General features: G+C 37.1%; 1 protein-coding gene across 9 annotated transcripts; it reads left to right on the top strand.

The window, feature by feature from the left end:
- Window positions 1–1,406: 1,406 nt before the first annotated feature.
- On the top strand, window positions 1,407–19,647 carry rxrba (retinoid x receptor, beta a). Of its 9 annotated transcripts, none has more exons than XM_051871973.1 (14): window positions 1,407–1,560; window positions 2,162–2,298; window positions 3,025–3,254; window positions 4,667–4,693; window positions 5,173–5,326; window positions 6,029–6,208; window positions 6,920–6,943; window positions 7,847–8,007; window positions 9,202–9,331; window positions 9,497–9,629; window positions 12,747–12,788; window positions 13,246–13,337; window positions 14,654–14,759; window positions 14,922–19,647. In XM_051871973.1, the coding sequence occupies exons 2-14, from the start codon at window positions 2,283–2,285 to the stop codon at window positions 15,067–15,069; spliced, it is 1,443 nt and encodes a 480-aa protein (XP_051727933.1). In that variant the 5' UTR covers window positions 1,407–1,560; window positions 2,162–2,282; the 3' UTR covers window positions 15,070–19,647. The 9 variants fall into 9 exon arrangements, with proteins under 9 accessions (XP_051727933.1, XP_051727936.1, XP_051727932.1 ...); XM_051871972.1 differs by having other exon boundaries at window positions 1,433–1,593; XM_051871976.1 differs by lacking the exon at window positions 4,667–4,693.
- The last annotated feature ends 153 nt before the right edge of the window (window positions 19,648–19,800 follow it).

The raw sequence follows: 19,800 nt of genomic DNA on the forward strand, positions 1-19,800 counted from the left end.
TGGTGTGCACTAGAGAGAGAGAATTTGTTGACAGTGTTGGTGGTAACACATTACAAGTAACTCAAGTTACGTAATCAGATTACATTTTTCAAGTAACTAGTAAAGTAATGCATTACTTTTACATTAAAAACGTGAATATTTGTGTTGACAGATAATCACAACTACCTGAGAATCACAAAAGAGATACTTGAAAAAGTAATTACATTGCAATTAAATCTACCTGCAGGTATGTTTGACTGTTGTAGATTACTCTTGCCTGTGGATGGCAGCTGAGTTCACAAAAAGGTTCAAGCCTTAGTTATCTTGACAAGCTTCAATGACAAGATTGCATCAACCAAACCAGAAGTTGAATGATTTATATTCTACTTGGGAAAACATTTTTATACTGAGATAAAAAAAACAAACGTTGTTCAGATGAACAAATGTGAGATACAAAGCAGAAGTGAGTGTTCATATTTACATCTGGTGTGTGAACACATTATAATTCTGTCATACAAAAGACAAGTATTTTAGATGCGCCAATGGTGTATATTTATTTTAATGTAATGTAAGCCGCTGCTTAAAATGTGTGGGGTCAGTAAGTTATATTCATGTTTGTTTTTGTTTTTTTTAAGAAGTCTTTTATGTTCATCAAGTGCATTTATTTTGGAAAAAATACAGTAAAAACAATGATATTGTGAAATATTATTACAATTTAAACCGTTATCTATTTTAATATATTTTAAAAAGTAATTTATTCCTGTGATGTAAAGCTATGTTGAAAACAGCTTTGCTACCTAATATTTTTGTATAACGTAATATATATATATATATATATATATATATATATATATATATATATATATATATAATATATACATACATACATATATATAATCAGTATATAAAGTTCTAAAGAACAGCATTTATTTGAAATTAAAAATCTTTTGTAATAGTATACATTGCTAAACTGTCATTTTGATCAGTTCAGTGCATCCTTGCTAAATAAAAGTATTAATTTCTCTGAGTAAAAAATTCCCACCAAGTCATTTTGCACACAATAGTTATTTTTGCACATAATAGCTATTGCAGTGAAACTCGTTGCATAGCTGGAGGTTTTTTTTTTTTTTTTTTTTTTTTCATTTTTACCAAAATGTGCCTGTTTGTTTATAAAGAAAGCCGTTCCCATGAAAAATATAATATATTAAATGATAAAATAAAAAATACATTTTTAATTTAAAAAAATGCCTAATAATTAAACATTTGATATAATTGTTTTGCAAATTATGTAAACATGTTAATGCGACACACATTTGAAGAATCACCCAGAGGCAGTTATATAATGTACTCTGAAGGAAGAAATAAACTATTTTTGGAATTAGACATTTTGGCTCAATTGATACTTTACACGAGCCAAAATGGCGTCAGTTTCCGTGCTCAGACGTAAACAGCTTCAGTTTCCTCCTCAGAAAGGAAGATCAGGGCAACTGTGAGGATCACACCGAAGAGATGGGAACGGAGAGTCGCGGCCCTAATTAAGCCATTTTAAATTTAACATTTCGTCATATTTACGTAACTCGGGTAAATGCTGCTGTTGTTTACATTAATTGACAGGTATATGTTGTTATAACTCTGTTATAATAACACTATGCTCGGTTTTCCGCTGTTTGATTGTAGGCAGTAATTTGTGCTTGCAGAGTTATTAGCGTGCTAGCTAACATGCTAGTTGAGTCGATTAGCCGAATGCAAATATAAATGCGCGTGTTATTACGCACAACACTTATAAATTAAATACTTGTTGTGCACTAAAACAACATTAATGAATTTACGGTTAAATTTAGAGCAGGTTTCTAAGGGATAATGTGGATTGTTTTGCTGTTAAATTAAAACTATCCAGCGAGCTAATCAGCTAGCCGATACTGGAAATTACGTTTTGCATGCTTGCACGTGATTAATCCTGTTTTATCAAACTAATACAATGTGGAATATATTGAATGTATTCTATACAATTCATATGCATACAAAAAGGAACGTGACTGTTTTTAAAAATTAAAGTTTTCTGTCATGTTTACACATAAATGCAATATAACTCGCTTTGAGGTATAGTGACGATTCATATTTTTTCGTGTTTATGTTTTAAATGTTCTTAAATGTCATTCACGCAGCGTTTTGTAAACTGCAGGGATAACTTCGGTTGGTAAAAGATCCAGGGGCCCGGGCCTCAGTCCGCGCTCTTGAGTTGAACAGCCATCCGACATCAGAGCGAGTGAGTCGGTGTGAACAGCAGAGCCAGGCTGCACATCATGGGCGACAGCAGAGGTGAGATTGTTTTGATTTTATATCCACATGTGGCTCCACGTTTGTGCAGTGAAAATTACACTTAGAGCTGTAATCTTAGATTGTAATTGCACTGCTCAAGTTTAGTGTTAAGGATATGAATGACACTGTGTTTTGTATATAATCAGTGGATTAAGCTGTAAAGGTTACTACTACTGAAACTTGTATACATTGGTTTACCAGTGTTTGAATAGTGTTTGAATAGCTTAGTTTCAATATCAGTTTATGGCAACACTTTATTTTAGTTAAACATGTTTCACGTACTTACTATAGTAGTGATAGTCATAAATATGTGTAATAACATGCAACTAATCCTGAATCAAACCCTGACTCATATCCTTACTCTGTTGTTGTTAACTGATATTACTCCTTAGTTAAATGTATAATTACATTAAGACACCTTAAAATAAAGTGTAACCCAGATTATTTTGCATGTATCCAAGATAAATAAGTAGTTTGTGTTCTCCCTTTTTGAGGTGTTGCATAGTCTGATCAAGGCTACAAATTTATTTTTTAGATAATTGACATTTAGCTATTTGAAGCTAATTGCATCGCATGAGACAAAAGTTGACAATGTGCTAATTTAATAATCTAACAGATGTTTAAATTACAAAAGCTGAAATTCCTAAAAAAATTATTGGACACACCAAACATAATTGTATAATTTTTACACTGGTCTGATCCACAAACCTCCCGCTCTCCTCACAGATTCTCGTAGTCCAGACAGCTCATCCGTTTCCTCACCACCATCAGGTCAGCGTTCGCCCCCGTTGGCCCCTTCAGCCGCCGCCATGACTTCTCTGCCACCCATCACTTCGGCTGTGAACAGTCCCATCAGCAGCATGGGCTCACCCTTCTCAGTCATCAGCTCTTCTCTGGGTTCTCCTTGCCTTCCTGGGACTCCCTCGGTCGGCTACGGCCCCATCAGCAGCCCACAGGTGAGCACTTTCATGTTATCAGTCCCAACTGTTCACTAGACTCTCATTATTTCAGTTACGGGCATGTGTGTGTGCATTGAGATAAACAGTCCAGCTTGTATGGTTTCTGAGAATAATATACTAAAAATTTAAAAGTTTTTCCTGTGTATTTTTGAGAAGTTTTGTTTACAGACATTGTCAAAACGAACTCTGTTCACAGAGGTACGCGAAAACGACTAAAAACGCTGTATTCTGCTGCCAGTCCAGTAGTTGGCGATGTCACTTTGTAAAGAAACACTACGCCTATAGACTGAACACTTCACCATTTTCACAAATTCACGTTTTTGTAGTTTACACTGAGACAATAAAAGTATCATTTTCAAAACTTGCACGTTGAAACACATTTTTTAAAGTTTGCGTTTTCACACCCCCAAAACGTCGTTGTCGTGTAAATGAATGGCCAAAACGCGTAAAAAGTTTTACATTTTTAGTTAAAAATGGAGTTGTGTAAAAGCCCCCTAAGAATTTTTGTGTTGAGTACATGAAAATTGAATAAGGTAATGTAGATTTAGAACAAAAGCTGGATACTAGTTCAATTTAAAATAAGATCATAGTTATCAACATCTTAATGTACACTACAGTTTCAAAAGTCTGTGGTCAGTAAGATTTTTTTTTTTAAAGAAATTAATTATTTTATTCAGAAAGTATGCATTAAATTGGTCAAAAGTGACAGTAAAGACATTTATAATGTTACAAAAGATTTATTTTTCAAATAAATTATTCAAATAATTATTAAACTTTCTATTAATCAAAGAATACATGTTTCTTGAGCAGCAAATCAGTATATTAAAATGATTTCTGAAGGATCATGTGACACTGAAGACTGGAGTAATGATGCTGTAAATTCAGCTTTACGTCACAGGAATAAATTACATTTTAAAATATCTTAAAATAGAAAACTGGTATTTTAAATTGTAATTTTAGTAATTTTTTACTGCATTTTTGATCAAATAAATGCAGCCATGGTGAGCATTAGAGACTTCTTTCAAAAACATTAAACATCTTATCAACCCCAAACTTTTGAACGGTATTGTATAATGACTAGTAATATGTAACTGGACCTGCAAATTTTAAAGGTTTGGTTGAGCAATTTTTTTCTTCTTTAAAATCCTAGTTTATTTACAGAGGTTATTTGAGTCTTTCACTCTAAAATGTTAATCTTTAACAGACCATTTGTTTTTTGACCTTAATTTCCAAAGTCTCTCAGGTAGGTTTCTGTCGATCTAAACCCAATTTTATTTATTTATTTTGTAGGTTAATTTTTAGTTTTAACAAAACAAAATAGCATAGTGGATTTGGTAATTTAGCACCACCTCCCTCGCTCCACAAGCTTTTTTTGCGCCCCTCCTCATCACTGCATTTCTGCTTCACAGATGAACATGTTTCCCAGAAACACAGAGGTGAGACCAGTTCCTGACTCTCTCATGCTCTTCTTGTTTTCTAGTCGCTCCTCTCGTGCATATGTCTTCTTCCCTTTACTGTTGCTCATAAGTGTTGAAATGTAGCTCTGTTTGGATGATTACTTAGATACATTCTGTCTTTTGAGGGGTTGTGCTCAAATGACATTAAAATGCAATCAAAATAAGATTCTTAATGATTGATCATCTTCCACTTGCTCAAGTTGATTTGTGATGAAACGGTGTTTGAATGATTTGGGGAGAAATGTCTGGTTATGATTAGTTAAGCATTAAGAGCTAATCAGGCATGTGTTACTGACAATAAGAAATTAACATGGATTTTTCTTTTACCTTATGATTTGGTTTTCATTTATCACTAACAAAAAAATAGGAAGTATTCATTTTATTTAACTAAAATATTTCTTTTGTCTTTTTTTCTGCCACTTCATCTCTTTCTTCATCTTTCTCATCGCCCTTCTCAGATCAACTCCACTGTGTCCATGTCAGGCCTGCACGCTGTCAGCAGCTCTGATGATGTGAAACCGCCCTTCGGTTTGAAGCCGCTGTCCAGCCATAGCCCAGGACCTATGGTCTCACAGAAACGTTTGTGTGCCATCTGTGGCGATCGGTCCTCTGGTACGTCACTCATAAACACTAATCCCAACTTGTCTGATCTAAAAACTGTAACTGTCATTACTTATGAAAACGTCTTGTTCCTTTTAGCCTGTTTAAAGCTATTGGATAGGCAAGTAAAATAGTGAATCTAAAAATGGTACATTATCATCAATTAGTGGTATGTGTAATGAATGTATATTATTGACACGGTTTAAATCACAAAACATTCATTTTTCATGTTAATGTAATGGAAAAAATGCTATATATGTATTTGATCAAAAATACGGATCCATTTGAGTATAGTCAACTCATTGTCATGTTCAAGAAACCAGTTTGAGCTTTGTGATGGCACGTTATCCTGCTGGAAGTAGCCATCAGAAGATGGTAAACTGGTCATAAAGGGAAGGACATGGTCAGCAACAATATTCAGGCTGTGGCATTTAATGGCGAGAGTGTATTAAATAGCCATGTGGTAATTAAATATTTTACAAATAAAACGTCCTTCAGCTCATTTGTTTTTCAGTTTGATGTGTAACTTGAGTGCAAAGCAAAAAAAAAAAAGATTCATGACAAATAAACAAAAACAGCTTTTCATTATGTAACACTTATGTAACAACAACATTGTGTGACAACATTATGAAATTATCAAATTTGGGCTCATTGACCTGTCGATTAACCACCTAGTTAACTAACCTATACTGGCCTCATGCCTTTTCTCTCCAGGCAAGCACTATGGCGTGTACAGCTGCGAGGGCTGCAAGGGCTTTTTCAAGCGCACTGTGAGGAAGGACCTGAGCTACACATGCAGAGACAATAAGGACTGTCTGGTGGACAAACGCCAGAGGAACCGCTGCCAGTACTGCCGCTACCAGAAGTGCCTGGCCATGGGGATGAAGAGAGAGGGTAAGAACCAGAACTTCCTGTCGCACCTAACACATACACATACTACAGACCCAATATGAGTTCCACTGAAGCGTTAACACTAGAGGTAAGGAGTAGTGATCAACCGAAAAGGGGTTTTCAGTGTCTGATGCCAGGGTTTCCTCCCCTTATAAATGCCCCTATATGTAATAGTCATTTGTTTGTATATTAGACTACATTGGTCACAATGTTTATATTTATGTGCAAAAGAAAAACTGATCTACCAAAACTTGTGGTAAAACATTCTTTGCTGTGGTGCAGGAAACAAACTGATGGTAATATCTAGAAAGCAGGGTAGTTGATAGACAATAAAGCACTGAAATATTATGTACAATTTAATGGCAATTGGGATTTACAGAAACATAGCAGAAATGTATTTTTTTCAGATGTATATTTTTATTTATTTGAGATTTATTTTATTTATTTTACGATTAATTAGTTTGTCCAATATATTGGTCTATCACTAAGGAGAGCGAAAGAAGGGTTTTCTAGAATTAAGCCAGACAGATAGACCGTAATGACAAGAGTAGATATAGCAGAGTCATGTAGATTTCATAAGTCATAGACATCACGGCACAAACCAGAGAGGAGAGGAGAGGGGGAGGGAGGGCTGTTATCACCACTAACACCTGTCCCCCTCTCTCCCTCTTTTGTTTCCTCTCGTTCTCTCTCTTCCTCCCTCTCCTTCTGTAGTGGTCCAAGATGAACGTCAACGATGTAAGGAGAAAGCAGGGAGGGAGGGAGGGTTGGTCATGTGTGTGTGAATGTGGGAATGGTGAAAGAATTGCTCAGTAGGATATTAGTCACGGTCATTAAAGGGGTCATGTCATCTTTTTTTTTCCCTGAGATCCACTTAGAACGTTAGTCAAGTTTTTTTTTTTTTTTTTTTACACTTACAACAGTTATAATTAATTTTTTTTTTATTTTAGTTTATCCACCCTTCAGAAGGTTTCTTTGAAAATATTTCCTTAAAATTAATATTTTTTTCCAAATTAATGCTTGGAGTTTGACTGAAATGATGTTTCAGAAAGATTTGCAGAGTTGTAGGTGCTACACCTAGCCAGAAACAGCACAATATTTTGCTGTTGTTAGTTCATTTGATATTTATAAGTAATAATATACGTGCGTTCTAGTCTTTTTCAGATTAGTTTCAATAAATGCTTTATGAACAGGCAACTTTTTAGCTCTGAATTTACAGTGTTTTCATAGTGCATCAAACTGTTATCAGTAGGTCAAATGAAACTTGATTTCACATGATATGACCCCTTTAAATGACATGATGCAGCAAAAAATATTAGTCATGTGAGAATGTTGTTTTGAATTTGTGCAATAAGGGACCTTTGTAGCTTTTACTGGGTCATTGAAGAAGGAATGTTGCTGGAGGACTTCAGTGTGTGAATGAATGTGTTAAAAACTAACCAGGAACTACATGTATCTGTATATCTTTGTGTCTCTCTACACCTGTTTTCATCTTTACCGCTTTCCCTATTCACTACGCCTTCTCTCTTTTCATTTTCCTTTTCCCATCTTGTTAATCCCTCTCACACTGTCCTCTGCTCTATCCTTCATCTCCTTGTCCCCGTCTCGTTCCTTTTCCTCATTTCCCTGTGTGCGATGCAGCCGTTCAGGAGGAGCGTCAGAGGAACAAGGAGCGGGAAGGAGAGGTGGAGTCCACCAGCGCCGCGAATGAAGAGATGCCAGTGGAGAAGATTCTGGAAGCAGAAATGGCCGTGGAGCAGAAGACTGAGCTGCATGCGGATGGCAGCTCGGGTGGAAGCTCTGTAAGTAACAGATAAGTATGTTAAAGAGGATTTATGATCTTAAGCACCAGGATTATCTGTTACGTGATCCAGACTTTTAAGGTAATTGGGCTTTAATTGTAACAGCCCAATGACAGCTGGTGGACTGATTATACACAGGAAGTTGCATAGAGCCAGCCATTTATATTAGAGCTTTCAGATTTGATAAAGCTTTTGATATTTTTACTTGCAATATGCTTGAGATATAATGTCTAAAACAGCATATTTAGCACCATCTCGGGATTTTAACCTATATGCTTTTTTACATTTTCAACTTTTATTATTATGTAATGTTGCTGTCTGTGCATGAAAAATGTCTAATGCAAAGTTACAAAACATAAAGTCCACTCCAAAGGGAGTTATTCTCTATATCAGTCTCCCTGAAACGCCACAACTGTAATCATGAGTTTTCTTCCAAGAATATACACATCACTATTTCTCATTTAAATCATTCCTACCCAAGGCATAGGCAAAAAAAAGGGGGGGGTGGGGGGATAAGTTGCATTAGTAGTGTTAAAACTCACAGTTATGGTAAAGGGTGTGACATTTCTGAAACATGCTCAAAACATTTTTTCCTAACACACTGGTCCAGCTGACCAATCAGAGAACATTGTGGTTTTTGAAAAGTGGTGCTTCATAGAGGCAGGAATTAAACAGGGCTGCTTTTCTCAAAAGCATCGTGAGCAAACTTGATTGTAGAGACCATTGTTGGCAATGGTTTTACGATCTACTTAAGCTTACGATGCTTTTGGAAAACTCAGCCCAGAGCGTTATAAAAAAAAAACTGGGAAGAGAGTTCTTTTTTTTTTTTTTTTTTTTTTTAACGCTCACACACAGTCACACGCTCTCACGCACACGCTCTCATGCTGTAAATGTTAAAATAGTGAGTGCATTTTTTATTACTCGCTTTTGTATTTCACCCCCCCTCCGCCATTTTACGCTAGCGAGAGAAGCACATATGCGACAAATGACATCAGAGAAATTTAGAAATGTAGGCTGTAATCGATTATGTTCTATTACTGCATCGATGGAGAATTGTCCACCTCCGCATCCAGATGCATCGTAGAAACGATTAATTTCAACACCCCTAAAAAATACTAGTGTGATGTTACTGTATTTGTTTCATTGCCTCTGCTTACAACTTACCCATAATACTTTGTTTTTCCCTCTCCTCAGCCGAACGACCCAGTCACAAATATCTGCCAGGCAGCTGATAAACAGCTGTTCACTTTGGTGGAGTGGGCAAAAAGGATCCCTCACTTCAGTGAGCTGTCTCTGGATGACCAGGTCATCCTACTGCGTGCTGGTAAACCTTTTTGACTCTGAATAATGTCTTTTCATGTTTCTGAAAACCATTTAATAATATAAATCCTTATTTTTAGTTATGCTTCCCTTAGCAAACACTGTTAATGGTTTAATTTACTCAAAACTGAACCCCACTCATCTTTTGCTGCTTTCATTTGTCTCTCAGGCTGGAATGAGCTATTGATCGCATCGTTCTCTCATCGCTCCATCACGGTGAAGGATGGCATCCTGTTGGCCACTGGCCTCCACGTGCACAGGAACAGTGCTCACAGTGCTGGGGTGGGAGCCATCTTTGACAGGTAATAGTCATGTCCCATGACTGCAGACTGCCAAGATGCACATAAATTCTAAAGGTGATGATACACGGGGCAACTTTTTGAGCAAAGTTGTCGAGCAATGTTGCTTGGGCACTTTCCCACTGAAAATGGACAACAAATTTTGATCTACAGTATCCAGATAGAAATTTGTTGCCCATTTTCAGTGGGGAAAGTGCCCAAGCAACATCGCTCAACAACATTGCTCAAAAAGTTGCCCCGTGTATCATCACCTTAAGAATGTGCATAAAAAACTTGTGCGCTAAGTTGAGGTGGATACATTTTTTTTTTTTTTAATTCAAGAATAAGACAATAATATGATAGAAACGCATTTACCGAATAAATCCCTCGAAAACTCACCAGTAGATGTGATTTGTTAAATGGACTAACCCACAGACCAATTTCATTGCACAGCATCTCAAATGTTGGTTTGATCAAACGTCTGTCATCAGAATGATTTGGTTAAACTCCCTCCTAGAAGCGTCTCACATGATTGTGTTTCCCAAACACCAGGCATCTGAACGCAAGATCACATGGCAACGTTTATTGCATTTCCTCTGCACGCTCTGAGACGCAGCTCATTTATGATGTAGGAAAAAAGAGCCACAGTGGCTTCCCTGATTGCATCAAGTTCCATTTTTATTATATATATTTTGCGCCAATTTCCCAGGAAGTGACAATTTTGTTCTCTTGAACACATGGGATGGAATGTGCAATGTTTTTTGCTATATTTTGCGCATAAATTATAAATCCACAGCTTTAGAACATAACTATTGATGATAGTTCATATTCACATTGCGCTTAAAGGGTTAGTTCACACAAAAATGAAATTTCTGTCATTATTACTCACCCTCGTGTCGTTCCACACCCGTAAGATTTCGGAACACAAATTAAGATATTTTTGATGAAATCCGAGAGGTTTTTGATCCCCAAAAGAAAGCCACATTCAAGGTCCAGAAAGACAGTAAAGACATTGTTAAAGTAGTCCATGTGACTACAGTGGTTCAACCTTAATTTTATGAAGTGACAAGAATACTTTTTGTGTGGCAAAACAAAACAAAAAAAAAAAACTTTTCAACAATTTCTTCCCTGTCAGTCTCCTACGCTGTTTACGTTGTAGACACAGTGCTGCACTTCCAGGTTCTGCGTCAGTACACTGGCTCAGTATTGCCCGACGCTGTTCACGTGAGCAGCACGACACAAACGTGTGATGGTGACAATAATTAATTGGCGTTCTGACGTAGAACACGCACTGTGTCTACAACATAATCGGCGTAGGAGACTGACAGGGAAGAGAAAAAATTGTTGAATAAAGTTATTTTTGTTTTGTTTTTGCGCGCAAAAAGTATTCTTGTCACGTGTCCCAAAGATGAACGAAGGTCTTAAGGGTTTGGAATGACATTAAAGGGTGAGTAATTAATGATAGAAACTTAATTTTTGGGTGAACTAACCCTTTAAAGTCAATGAGACTTAATGACAGAATTACCTTTGTTATATTTGTTAATATTATTCAATTCAATGCTTTTCTTGAATTATTTCTTGTTCTTTCTCTTTTTCAATTATGTAAAGATGTGCATGTGACCTGCTTTGCTTGTGTGTGAAAAGGATAGACAAGAAATTGTTTATTGTATCATAATTTGTGGTAAACCTGCGCTCATAAAATTTAACAGCTTTGATTCTTGCTTTTTATGACACATTTAAGGCTGCAAAGGTGGTTGGATTTTCCTGCGTCATGACAAAGAAAAATACCTTTTACCTCCCGACAGCCTGCCGCCTTGACGCTGCTGTATATAGTGTGCTTTTTTTAGAATGACACCGCACAACAGACAGGACATGCACATACATGCAAACACCTATATGTGCACCAACGCTCTCCTCTGCTTATAGTCTCAACACACTCCCATTTACATAATCAGTACAGGCACACATATGAAGTGTGCTCTGTCATGTAATCTGCTGTTTATTACAGCAGTTGTTTATTTCAAGGAACAAATTTAGCATATTTCTCCCCAAAACTTCTGAAGACTCCATATTATTTTGTCTTTGTCTTATGCAAATCCGGGAATAATGAGCTACAGGCTGTTGTTTTAAATTAGCTCATTCTAGATGTGCTGTGCTACAGTTTGTTGTGATGCTCATTTGAAATTGTCTTTTGTTGCCATTCATCTTGTCATAATGTCTCTGCTTCAGAAATGAGCCTCCCTGTCCTTGTGCTTCACTGTCCATCTCACCTGATTTTTGCAGCGCTTCATTGTCGTCCTGTTGGTGCCGTGTGATGTGTGCCACAGGCTTCTTGCTTTGCTTTATTGGCTCATGCTTTAAATGCTTTTTAACCCTCTGTGCAAAATCTGACATGTCTTCAGAATCATTTTATGTGCATTTTAAGCAATTAAGGCATGCTGAATGATATAGTGCATAATGATACCACAAATGAATGAACTGTTATATTCCACAACAACAACAATATTAATATTATGATTTTTTTTCCTTCAGGGCTCAACAGTGATTTTGTTTAAATTTGTACTTTTGTTCAAATATTTACAGGCCGCATTAGCAAAAATCTGAAATTAAAATAAAATACTTATTTCTATTAGCATTTTTCATAGTTTTGTTATATTTTGTATTAAAAGAATAAATGTAATTTTCAGTAGCTAGAAATTATGTGTGAATAACACATGTATTACATTTATTTTAACTATTGCTCACCAGATTTTAAGAGAACCTTTATGAGGTTTGCAAAACATCAATACACAAAACATCAATGTTTGCATGACTTGAAATTACACGTGCATGATAAAATTGTTGAAGTGTCCATCCTTATTGTTGAGCCCTGGTCTTATCCTGTCAAAGATTTTTTTCCCATCATGTTATGTTGTATTTGTTCTGCGCTGGGAATTGTCATTTCAAGCTTCATTGCCGCCAACCCATGATCTGCCTTCCTTTCAACAAGAGCCTGTAGCTTGTTACTCTTTGAACTGGGCCTACCGCCAACATACGTGGAGTCTTAACGTCTCTGCCTGGGCCTTTCTGGAGTGGGGAGACATTATTTAACAATGATATGTGTAATGACATTTTAATAACACATTGTGATTGAACACACAGGGAGAGTGCGCACAATGCAGAGGTTGGGGCCATATTTGACAGGTAATGACATTCCGCCACACGCCATAAACAAACAGCAGCAGTCAGAAAAGCCTGTAGCTTGAGAGTTTATTTAGGATAAAATTATGTCTGGGGCTGTTTGGGGCAGGTAAAGACCAAACTGACCTTGTGTCTGTGTGACTGAATGCATTGCTTGGACTAACAATGTTAGCAAGAGTGACTGATGTTGTACGTGGCATGCTCTGTTTTTAAGAAGTTACTTTCTGATTGTTCTTTTAGTGCTATTAAGATGAAATCTGAAGACTGTTATATTTGTATCCCATGTTGTTTTGTATATTTTGAAGTGGCTATGAAAACAGCTCTAGCAAGCTTTTTTCTGTTGCCTGATTTGTGATTTGTTGTATTTCAGACATTAACCTGAGTCTTCTTTTTTTTCTCCCCACCTTCCCTTCCTACTTTTCATCCTATGCCCCGTTCTGCCCCATTATTATGGCGTCAGGGTGCTGACGGAGCTGGTGAGCAAAATGAGAGACATGCAGATGGATAAAACAGAGTTGGGCTGCCTGAGAGCCATCATCCTCTTCAACCCAGGTCAGTCCACAAAGTCATAAACATTCAATTCATATTCGTTCATACTAAGGATATTCTGATATTAACGTTCTTCCATATCAAATACTTTGATTTTTGGTACTTGCCAGTGACATATTTTCATTGCATTTGTAATTTAAAAAAAATCTTAGAGAGAGAAACCAAAAGAATATGAATTGTAATAACATCCTTCTGTGAGATGATGTGGCTTCTTACACAGAACAAGGCATAAAAGAATATAGTATTCTATACAGTGATAAAGGCTTTATACAGTGATAAAGATTAGCATTGCATTATAAATATACTTTATTATCATGAAAATACCCGAGAAGGCTTGAAGAACTCAGATAAACCATATATTGTCATGTGTTTATTAGTCATGTTTAATCAATCAAAGCATTTCAATCTTCTATTTATTCAGGTTCAATGATAGTGTGATGCTCATAGGCATTACCTGGAACTAAATGTGTTATATTTCCTCTGCGTTATATTCTGCTTATATTTGGAGTTTTTGCGCGAGAGCGCCCTCTGGCTTTCAGATGGAGCAGAATTTCGCTGTACTTCACTGACAAGCTGCGCATAAACAAAATCACAGCCAATTGCCAAATCGTGTGCGATTTATTTTCGATTAATCGTGCAGCAATATCAGTTGGCTTAATTTTAGTAAATATATGTTTCTTTTAGTCATTTTCATGTTTAATTATGCCTGGTAGAATATAGTGTATGCGTTTCTGTTACTTCCCACTGTTCATTTTATCATTCCATCATATTTCATCTAAAGTTTAATGGCAATGCACACATTTATAGCAACTCCAAAGCAGCAATACAGCATTCAAATGACTTTTTTGTGTAATATAGGGAGCCACTCGTTACACAGAATTCATGTAACGTTTAAAATTTTTACTTGAGTTTTAATCGAAGTGACGCAAGCGTGTGTGGTGGGTGAGCAAACTGTAATCAAGCACATGCCCCAGAAGACCTCTCTCTCATTCTCTCTGCTCACCATAACATTAGAAAATAAGTAAATTGTTTTACTTTGCTATTGAAATATATGAACAATTTAACCACAAACATCCCAGAAATGTTTGATGCACTGATACCAAGTGTTATCGGTGCATCTCTAGTTCATACACTCAATTTCTCAACCAAAATCCAAACTTGGAATGAGCTAAAAGAGTGTAATTGTGCAAAACAAGTGCAATGTTGCAATATATCACAGTTTTAAATAACTACACACTTTTTTAATTTGTGAATTCCTGCTGATTTTTACTCCAACTGTTCATGACCTAACTGATGACAGCTTTTTGTGTGTTGTGCAGATGCAAAGGGATTGTCAAGCCCAAGTGAAGTGGAGTTACTGCGAGAGAAGGTCTATGCATCGCTGGAGGCTTATTGTAAACAGAGATATCCTGACCAGCAGGGCAGGTACAGCACTTTTTTTCACTTCTATCCCTCAATAGATCACAACAGTAGAGTTCAGAAGTAACATCCCATTTACAATCTACATAGTGAAAAAAAAAGATCATGTTGCTATGTTGCTAATATTGCAGTTCAGTGCAGTTTCTCAACATCTCTCATGGTTTTCAGGTTTGCCAAGCTCCTTCTCCGGCTGCCAGCGCTTCGCTCCATTGGCTTAAAATGCCTGGAGCACCTGTTCTTCTTCAAGCTGATTGGAGACACCCCAATCGACACCTTCTTAATGGAAATGCTTGAAGCGCCTCATCAGCTCACCTAACCTGGACCAGTCTCGATCCAGTTCAATCCGGTTTGCACCAGGGTATCGCAGTCCCCCCTGGACTCTGGGGCTTTACTGTGTCTCACTTCCCATTAACACCTTCCCCCACAATTCTCTCCTACACGTTCTCCATGCCGCACCTTCAAACCAGTACAGCCCTGAAAAAAGACTCTAAGCTGTCTGAAAAAAAAAACAAACTTGTTTTACATGTAACGTTTTACACAGTATGAGCTGTCCAGAGAGATCTTATTTTTCAAATTCCTTGGAGGTTCTAAATCATAAGCTTCAATTTAAAGACTTCGGCTTCCAGTTTTAGAACTCTCATATTGATTCTAGAGATCTCCGTGTGTCGTTTTGGTTTGTATGTTACTCTGAATGCACGAATTGTACTTCTTTTTCGTTTGTCATTGCAGTTAGACAGCCCGTCGGCTGAATTTACAGTGCATGTGTGACCGGGGCGAGAATCCGGCGAGCCCGTTGGCTGGTACGAATCAAGTCGCGGCAGACCTGCCTCTTCGTTTTTGACTGTGGAATACTGCTAACTGCTATCTTTGGGATTTTTACTTTGAAATCCTACTTTGTACTGTACTCATGAAATGAGTCTGATTTATAAACGGCATTGGAAATTCTCGGCCTGCTGCATCTGGCCCTTATGAAATGCAGGCCAGAGTTTTACATTTGTGAATAAATGTATGCAGGTTTTGTTGGACATGAATTTTTGATCATGTTCAAAAGAGGGCCTAAAGGCACAGATTAATTCTCGCAGGAAAATCCTGCTTTTTTTGGCGGCAATAGGAGGGTCGACCTTGTTTTTCTTGGTTTGTGTTGTTTTTAAATGAGCAAATAGATTGGTATAGGTTTTGGTACCTTCTAGAGGACCTTAAACCTTTGCCATTTCATAATTTCCCCATGTTCTTTTGATCCATTTCTTCATCAATTCCTCAAATGGGAACCAAATCCACGCCATGCCCCCCAAAAAGACAAATATTTATAAAGTGTGTGTGTGCTGTGTAGTATGTCCAACCACTCTTGTCCTTTCCACGTGATCGGTGTAGACGGCCTTTTTCTTTTATGTTTATGAAATCAGCTTGTCATCAGGCTCCTTTGGAATGGTATTAACTTTGGCATAGGTGATTCTTGTTTGTATAAAGGCTGGAATACTCTACACGACTTTTGCACAGATTTTTGCCCTGGTTTACAGTATGGAAGAGTCTATCTTAGTTGGTGAAAGTGAGAGCAAGTTTGCCGTTTTTGGACAGTCAGAGTTGACCGATTTCACAGAAAACCGTGCAGTGTATGATGGGCACAGACTAGATTCCATCTAGTCAGAGAATATCAAAACGTTTGATATTTTAGAACATCTTGTATTTCACATGCATCTACTAGCAACAAGACTCATGTTTCTGCATGAGTTGATGCCTTGTATTTCTCTGTAACCATTTACAAATTCGGCAAGTTAATGATGTCTAAATCTGTTCAGATTTTAAAGGTAGTGTAGTCTGTATTCCAGCTTTAATGTGTTGTAGTCGAATCACCTTCTACATTCCATCTGTACAGGTTGCCTCCCTCAAAGTGACTCTCTGAATTATTCAACAGGGATTGAGGGACTAGGGTCATATAAGAATTTTGCGTTCAATCTGAAAGGTCGAAGTGTCAAAACCAGCATCCACTACAATCTCTATGCATTTATGTGAGAGCGTTCGTATAGTCTTGCAAGACTGAAATTGAAAGACCGTCAGGGAAAGAATTCAGGCCATTAAACAAGATCCAGAAAATGCACCAGTATTGTTGGTAGTGATACCTGTTAGTTTTTGTGGCTCAAACCAAGTAATTTTAGGCAGAGACTTGAGATCAAATACTGACAGTGTTTGAAAAATATCTAGAGATTGCAAGTGGTCCCATCAGTTTTGGTGCTAATAATGACAACGGTTAGACATAAATGTTGAGACCAAAATAGAAACACAGCAGTGGTCAAAATATGCAATTCTCCAATAAGCTTGAATTTGATATGCCAATTTCTTGTTTAATACACCATCTTCTGCGTAACGATTTCAATTGTAGTATCTAGCTACATGCAGATTCCTATTAGTATCTGAACTCATGTTTTATATATTCATAAGGTGCTTAATTTTCCAGTTGAGAGTATAGTCATGCCACAAAGACCGGATAAAACATCAGATAAGATTGTTTTTAGATGGATTGTACTGTAATCCATAATATGTTAGCCATTGACATGTGACTGAATCCAGACTTCCATTTATAGCTTTGGTTCTTTGTGACTAGCGTTGCCTCCTAGCTTAACTTTCCTCTGTGTTTGTTTTGTTAGGGCCAGTGGTAGGAAGAATCCTGTTTTGAAGCCTTTTTAATGTGATCAACGAGTGACCTCTGGTCGAATAAATTTGGCTTTCCGGTAGTTTAGGTTCCTCAAAGAAGAGGTTCGGTATTTTCTTGCGTGTTTGGTTTATCCAGGTTCCATTTATTCAGGAATTAAAGCTACTTCAGTTGGTGTTGATGGTCTGCTCTATATCTGAACAGTGGGAAGGCTCATTTGATTGTGCACTGTGTGCTTGTGTTTTCATGTGGGTGACTCGAGCTTTGCCAGAGTTGTCAGTCAGCCTATAGGGCGTAGGTGTGTGTGTGTGTGTGCGTTTGCAGCATTGCAGTAAAAATCCTATGTGAAAGATGCATACAAGAATCGTCATGTGGTGAAAATCTTCACCGTATTTCCTTGAAATGGAGTGCAATGGCCCAGTCTTCTATTACTTGATTGCAGTTTGCCATAATCGACTTTCGCTTAACTACATATTAATCCAGACATGCGCTGTGAGCTTGTGTGTGGCCGACCCTCCCTGTCTTTTGGGGTCCATTTTTTTTTTTTTTTTTTTTTTTTTTCCAAAAATTGTTACTTTTTTCATAATCTCAAGCTCTCAAAATTAGTTTAGGGTTGCAAGGCATTCATAAAAATGAATAATATAAGGCTTGCACAGGATTTTGTACAATGTACAATGTCTCGTTAAAATGGACCGTAACCCCTGAATTATCCGTTATGCACCTGAACTGATTCAGCACTGCCAAACAGGTGTGTTTTTTTCGGCTGTTCCTATTTAACCCCTACTGGTTGACTGTGTACTGTGATGATCACTAAACGGAGCCCCTATAGCAACTATTTATACTGAGCTGAGTCAGAGATACAGAGGTTCTGGTAGTGTGTTTTTTCTAAGGCCTTGTTGCTGCAATTTTTTTTTTTGTCACACGTGAGAAAGCCCTCCTGTTTGTGTATTTGAAGCCGAGTGGCGCTCTGAAATATGCACAGTGCAAACTTGAATTAACCTTTGCCTGAGAATGAAGTGGTTGTGCACGTTACAGTCTGAGAGCTGATTCACTTTTATCTTCGTTTTTGGCTTATCAGTGAATGTTTGCTTCTGTAAAGAGATATATGCATAAGATATGAGTGAAGTCGAAGCATTTGCGAGGGTGAAGTGGGTTCATACAGGTGAATTGCACAAAACCTGTCAAGAATGTGACCGGGTCATACTTCATTGCAAAATCAAAAGATAGAAAAATAAGCCTATTTTAGTACCACTTTAATGCACATGATATATCATTTAATTTGTGAAGTAGGATTGTCAAAAGTACTGAAAAATGTGACAATACCAGCATTTCCCCCTTAGCATTGTGAGCGCTGTTGAGTAGATTCTTAAACTCCTCTGATTGGCCATTGTGTTCACACGCTCAACAGATATGTCTTTGATTGGCTACAATGCTTACGTATTTCCCATATTTTTACACATACATATTTTTGAAGCGTTGATTATTGACATATCTGTTGAGCACGTGAACACAATGGCCAATCAGAGGTGTTCAAGAATCCGCTCAAAATGCTAGGGGGAAATGCTGGTATCACCACATTTTTAAAATTTCAGTACCCAAGACGGTACTTTTGACAACCATATTGTGAAGTATTAAAATTATTGACCTACAGTACTTAATCACTATTTACAATAATTGGATGCATTACATTAATGGAAATGTGTGGGGAATTTTTCTTACTGATTTTGATGTGAAATGTGACCTGGACATGTTTTTTGTGAGATTCACCCATATAGGATCATGATGGATGGATGGATGTACAGTTGAAGGAGGGCTATATGATGATGATTTTGTACTTTAAAGTGGGTGGGCCAATGATATGGTGATTGTTTAATGGGAGTCTTTAAGAGATTTCAGAATTGATATGATATGAAAGAGCTTTCTTAATTTACTTCCACCAAAAGAAAAATACAACAAAAATATTGCTTCTCACTATGTTTTCTGACTGCTCTTTTCTTATGCTTTACATCTTTGTGTATCCTGACGTATTAGTGCAAAACTGTTTGTTATTTGGGGTCTTTTTTCCCCCCTCCACACCCTTCCCTCTTCATTTTTCTTGTCTAGTTTTTAATCTGTCTCCAGCAGTTGTGGAAATGATTGACTGTACTGAGTGGAGAAAGAAATGTCTTTCTTTTTGCTTTATTGTCATTAATTCAGAATCTGTTTTTGTTGGATGTACCATGTGTAAGTAAAGGTTTTAATACAGCACAGTTGTGTGAACTTTTTATCTTCTCTTAGCATTCTGCCTGCCTTTTCACAAACACTTTGAAGTATCTTTCACTTGCCAGACCTGTAGAATTGATTTGCTTTAGTTTGTTTTAAGTAACATACAATAGGTAATCAATATTTATCTATTCTTTC

Source organism: Ctenopharyngodon idella, chromosome 19 (assembly GCF_019924925.1).
Source record: "Ctenopharyngodon idella isolate HZGC_01 chromosome 19, HZGC01, whole genome shotgun sequence".
Lineage (NCBI taxonomy): Eukaryota > Metazoa > Chordata > Actinopteri > Cypriniformes > Xenocyprididae > Ctenopharyngodon > Ctenopharyngodon idella.

Coding starts and splice junctions, on each gene's coding strand:
- rxrba (XM_051871973.1), top strand. Junction 3,255..4,666: donor GCCCCATCAGCAGCCCACAG/GTGAGCACTTTC, acceptor TCTGCTTCACAG/ATGAACATGTTTCCCAGAAA. Junction 4,694..5,172: donor TGTTTCCCAGAAACACAGAG/GTGAGACCAGTT, acceptor CGCCCTTCTCAG/ATCAACTCCACTGTGTCCAT.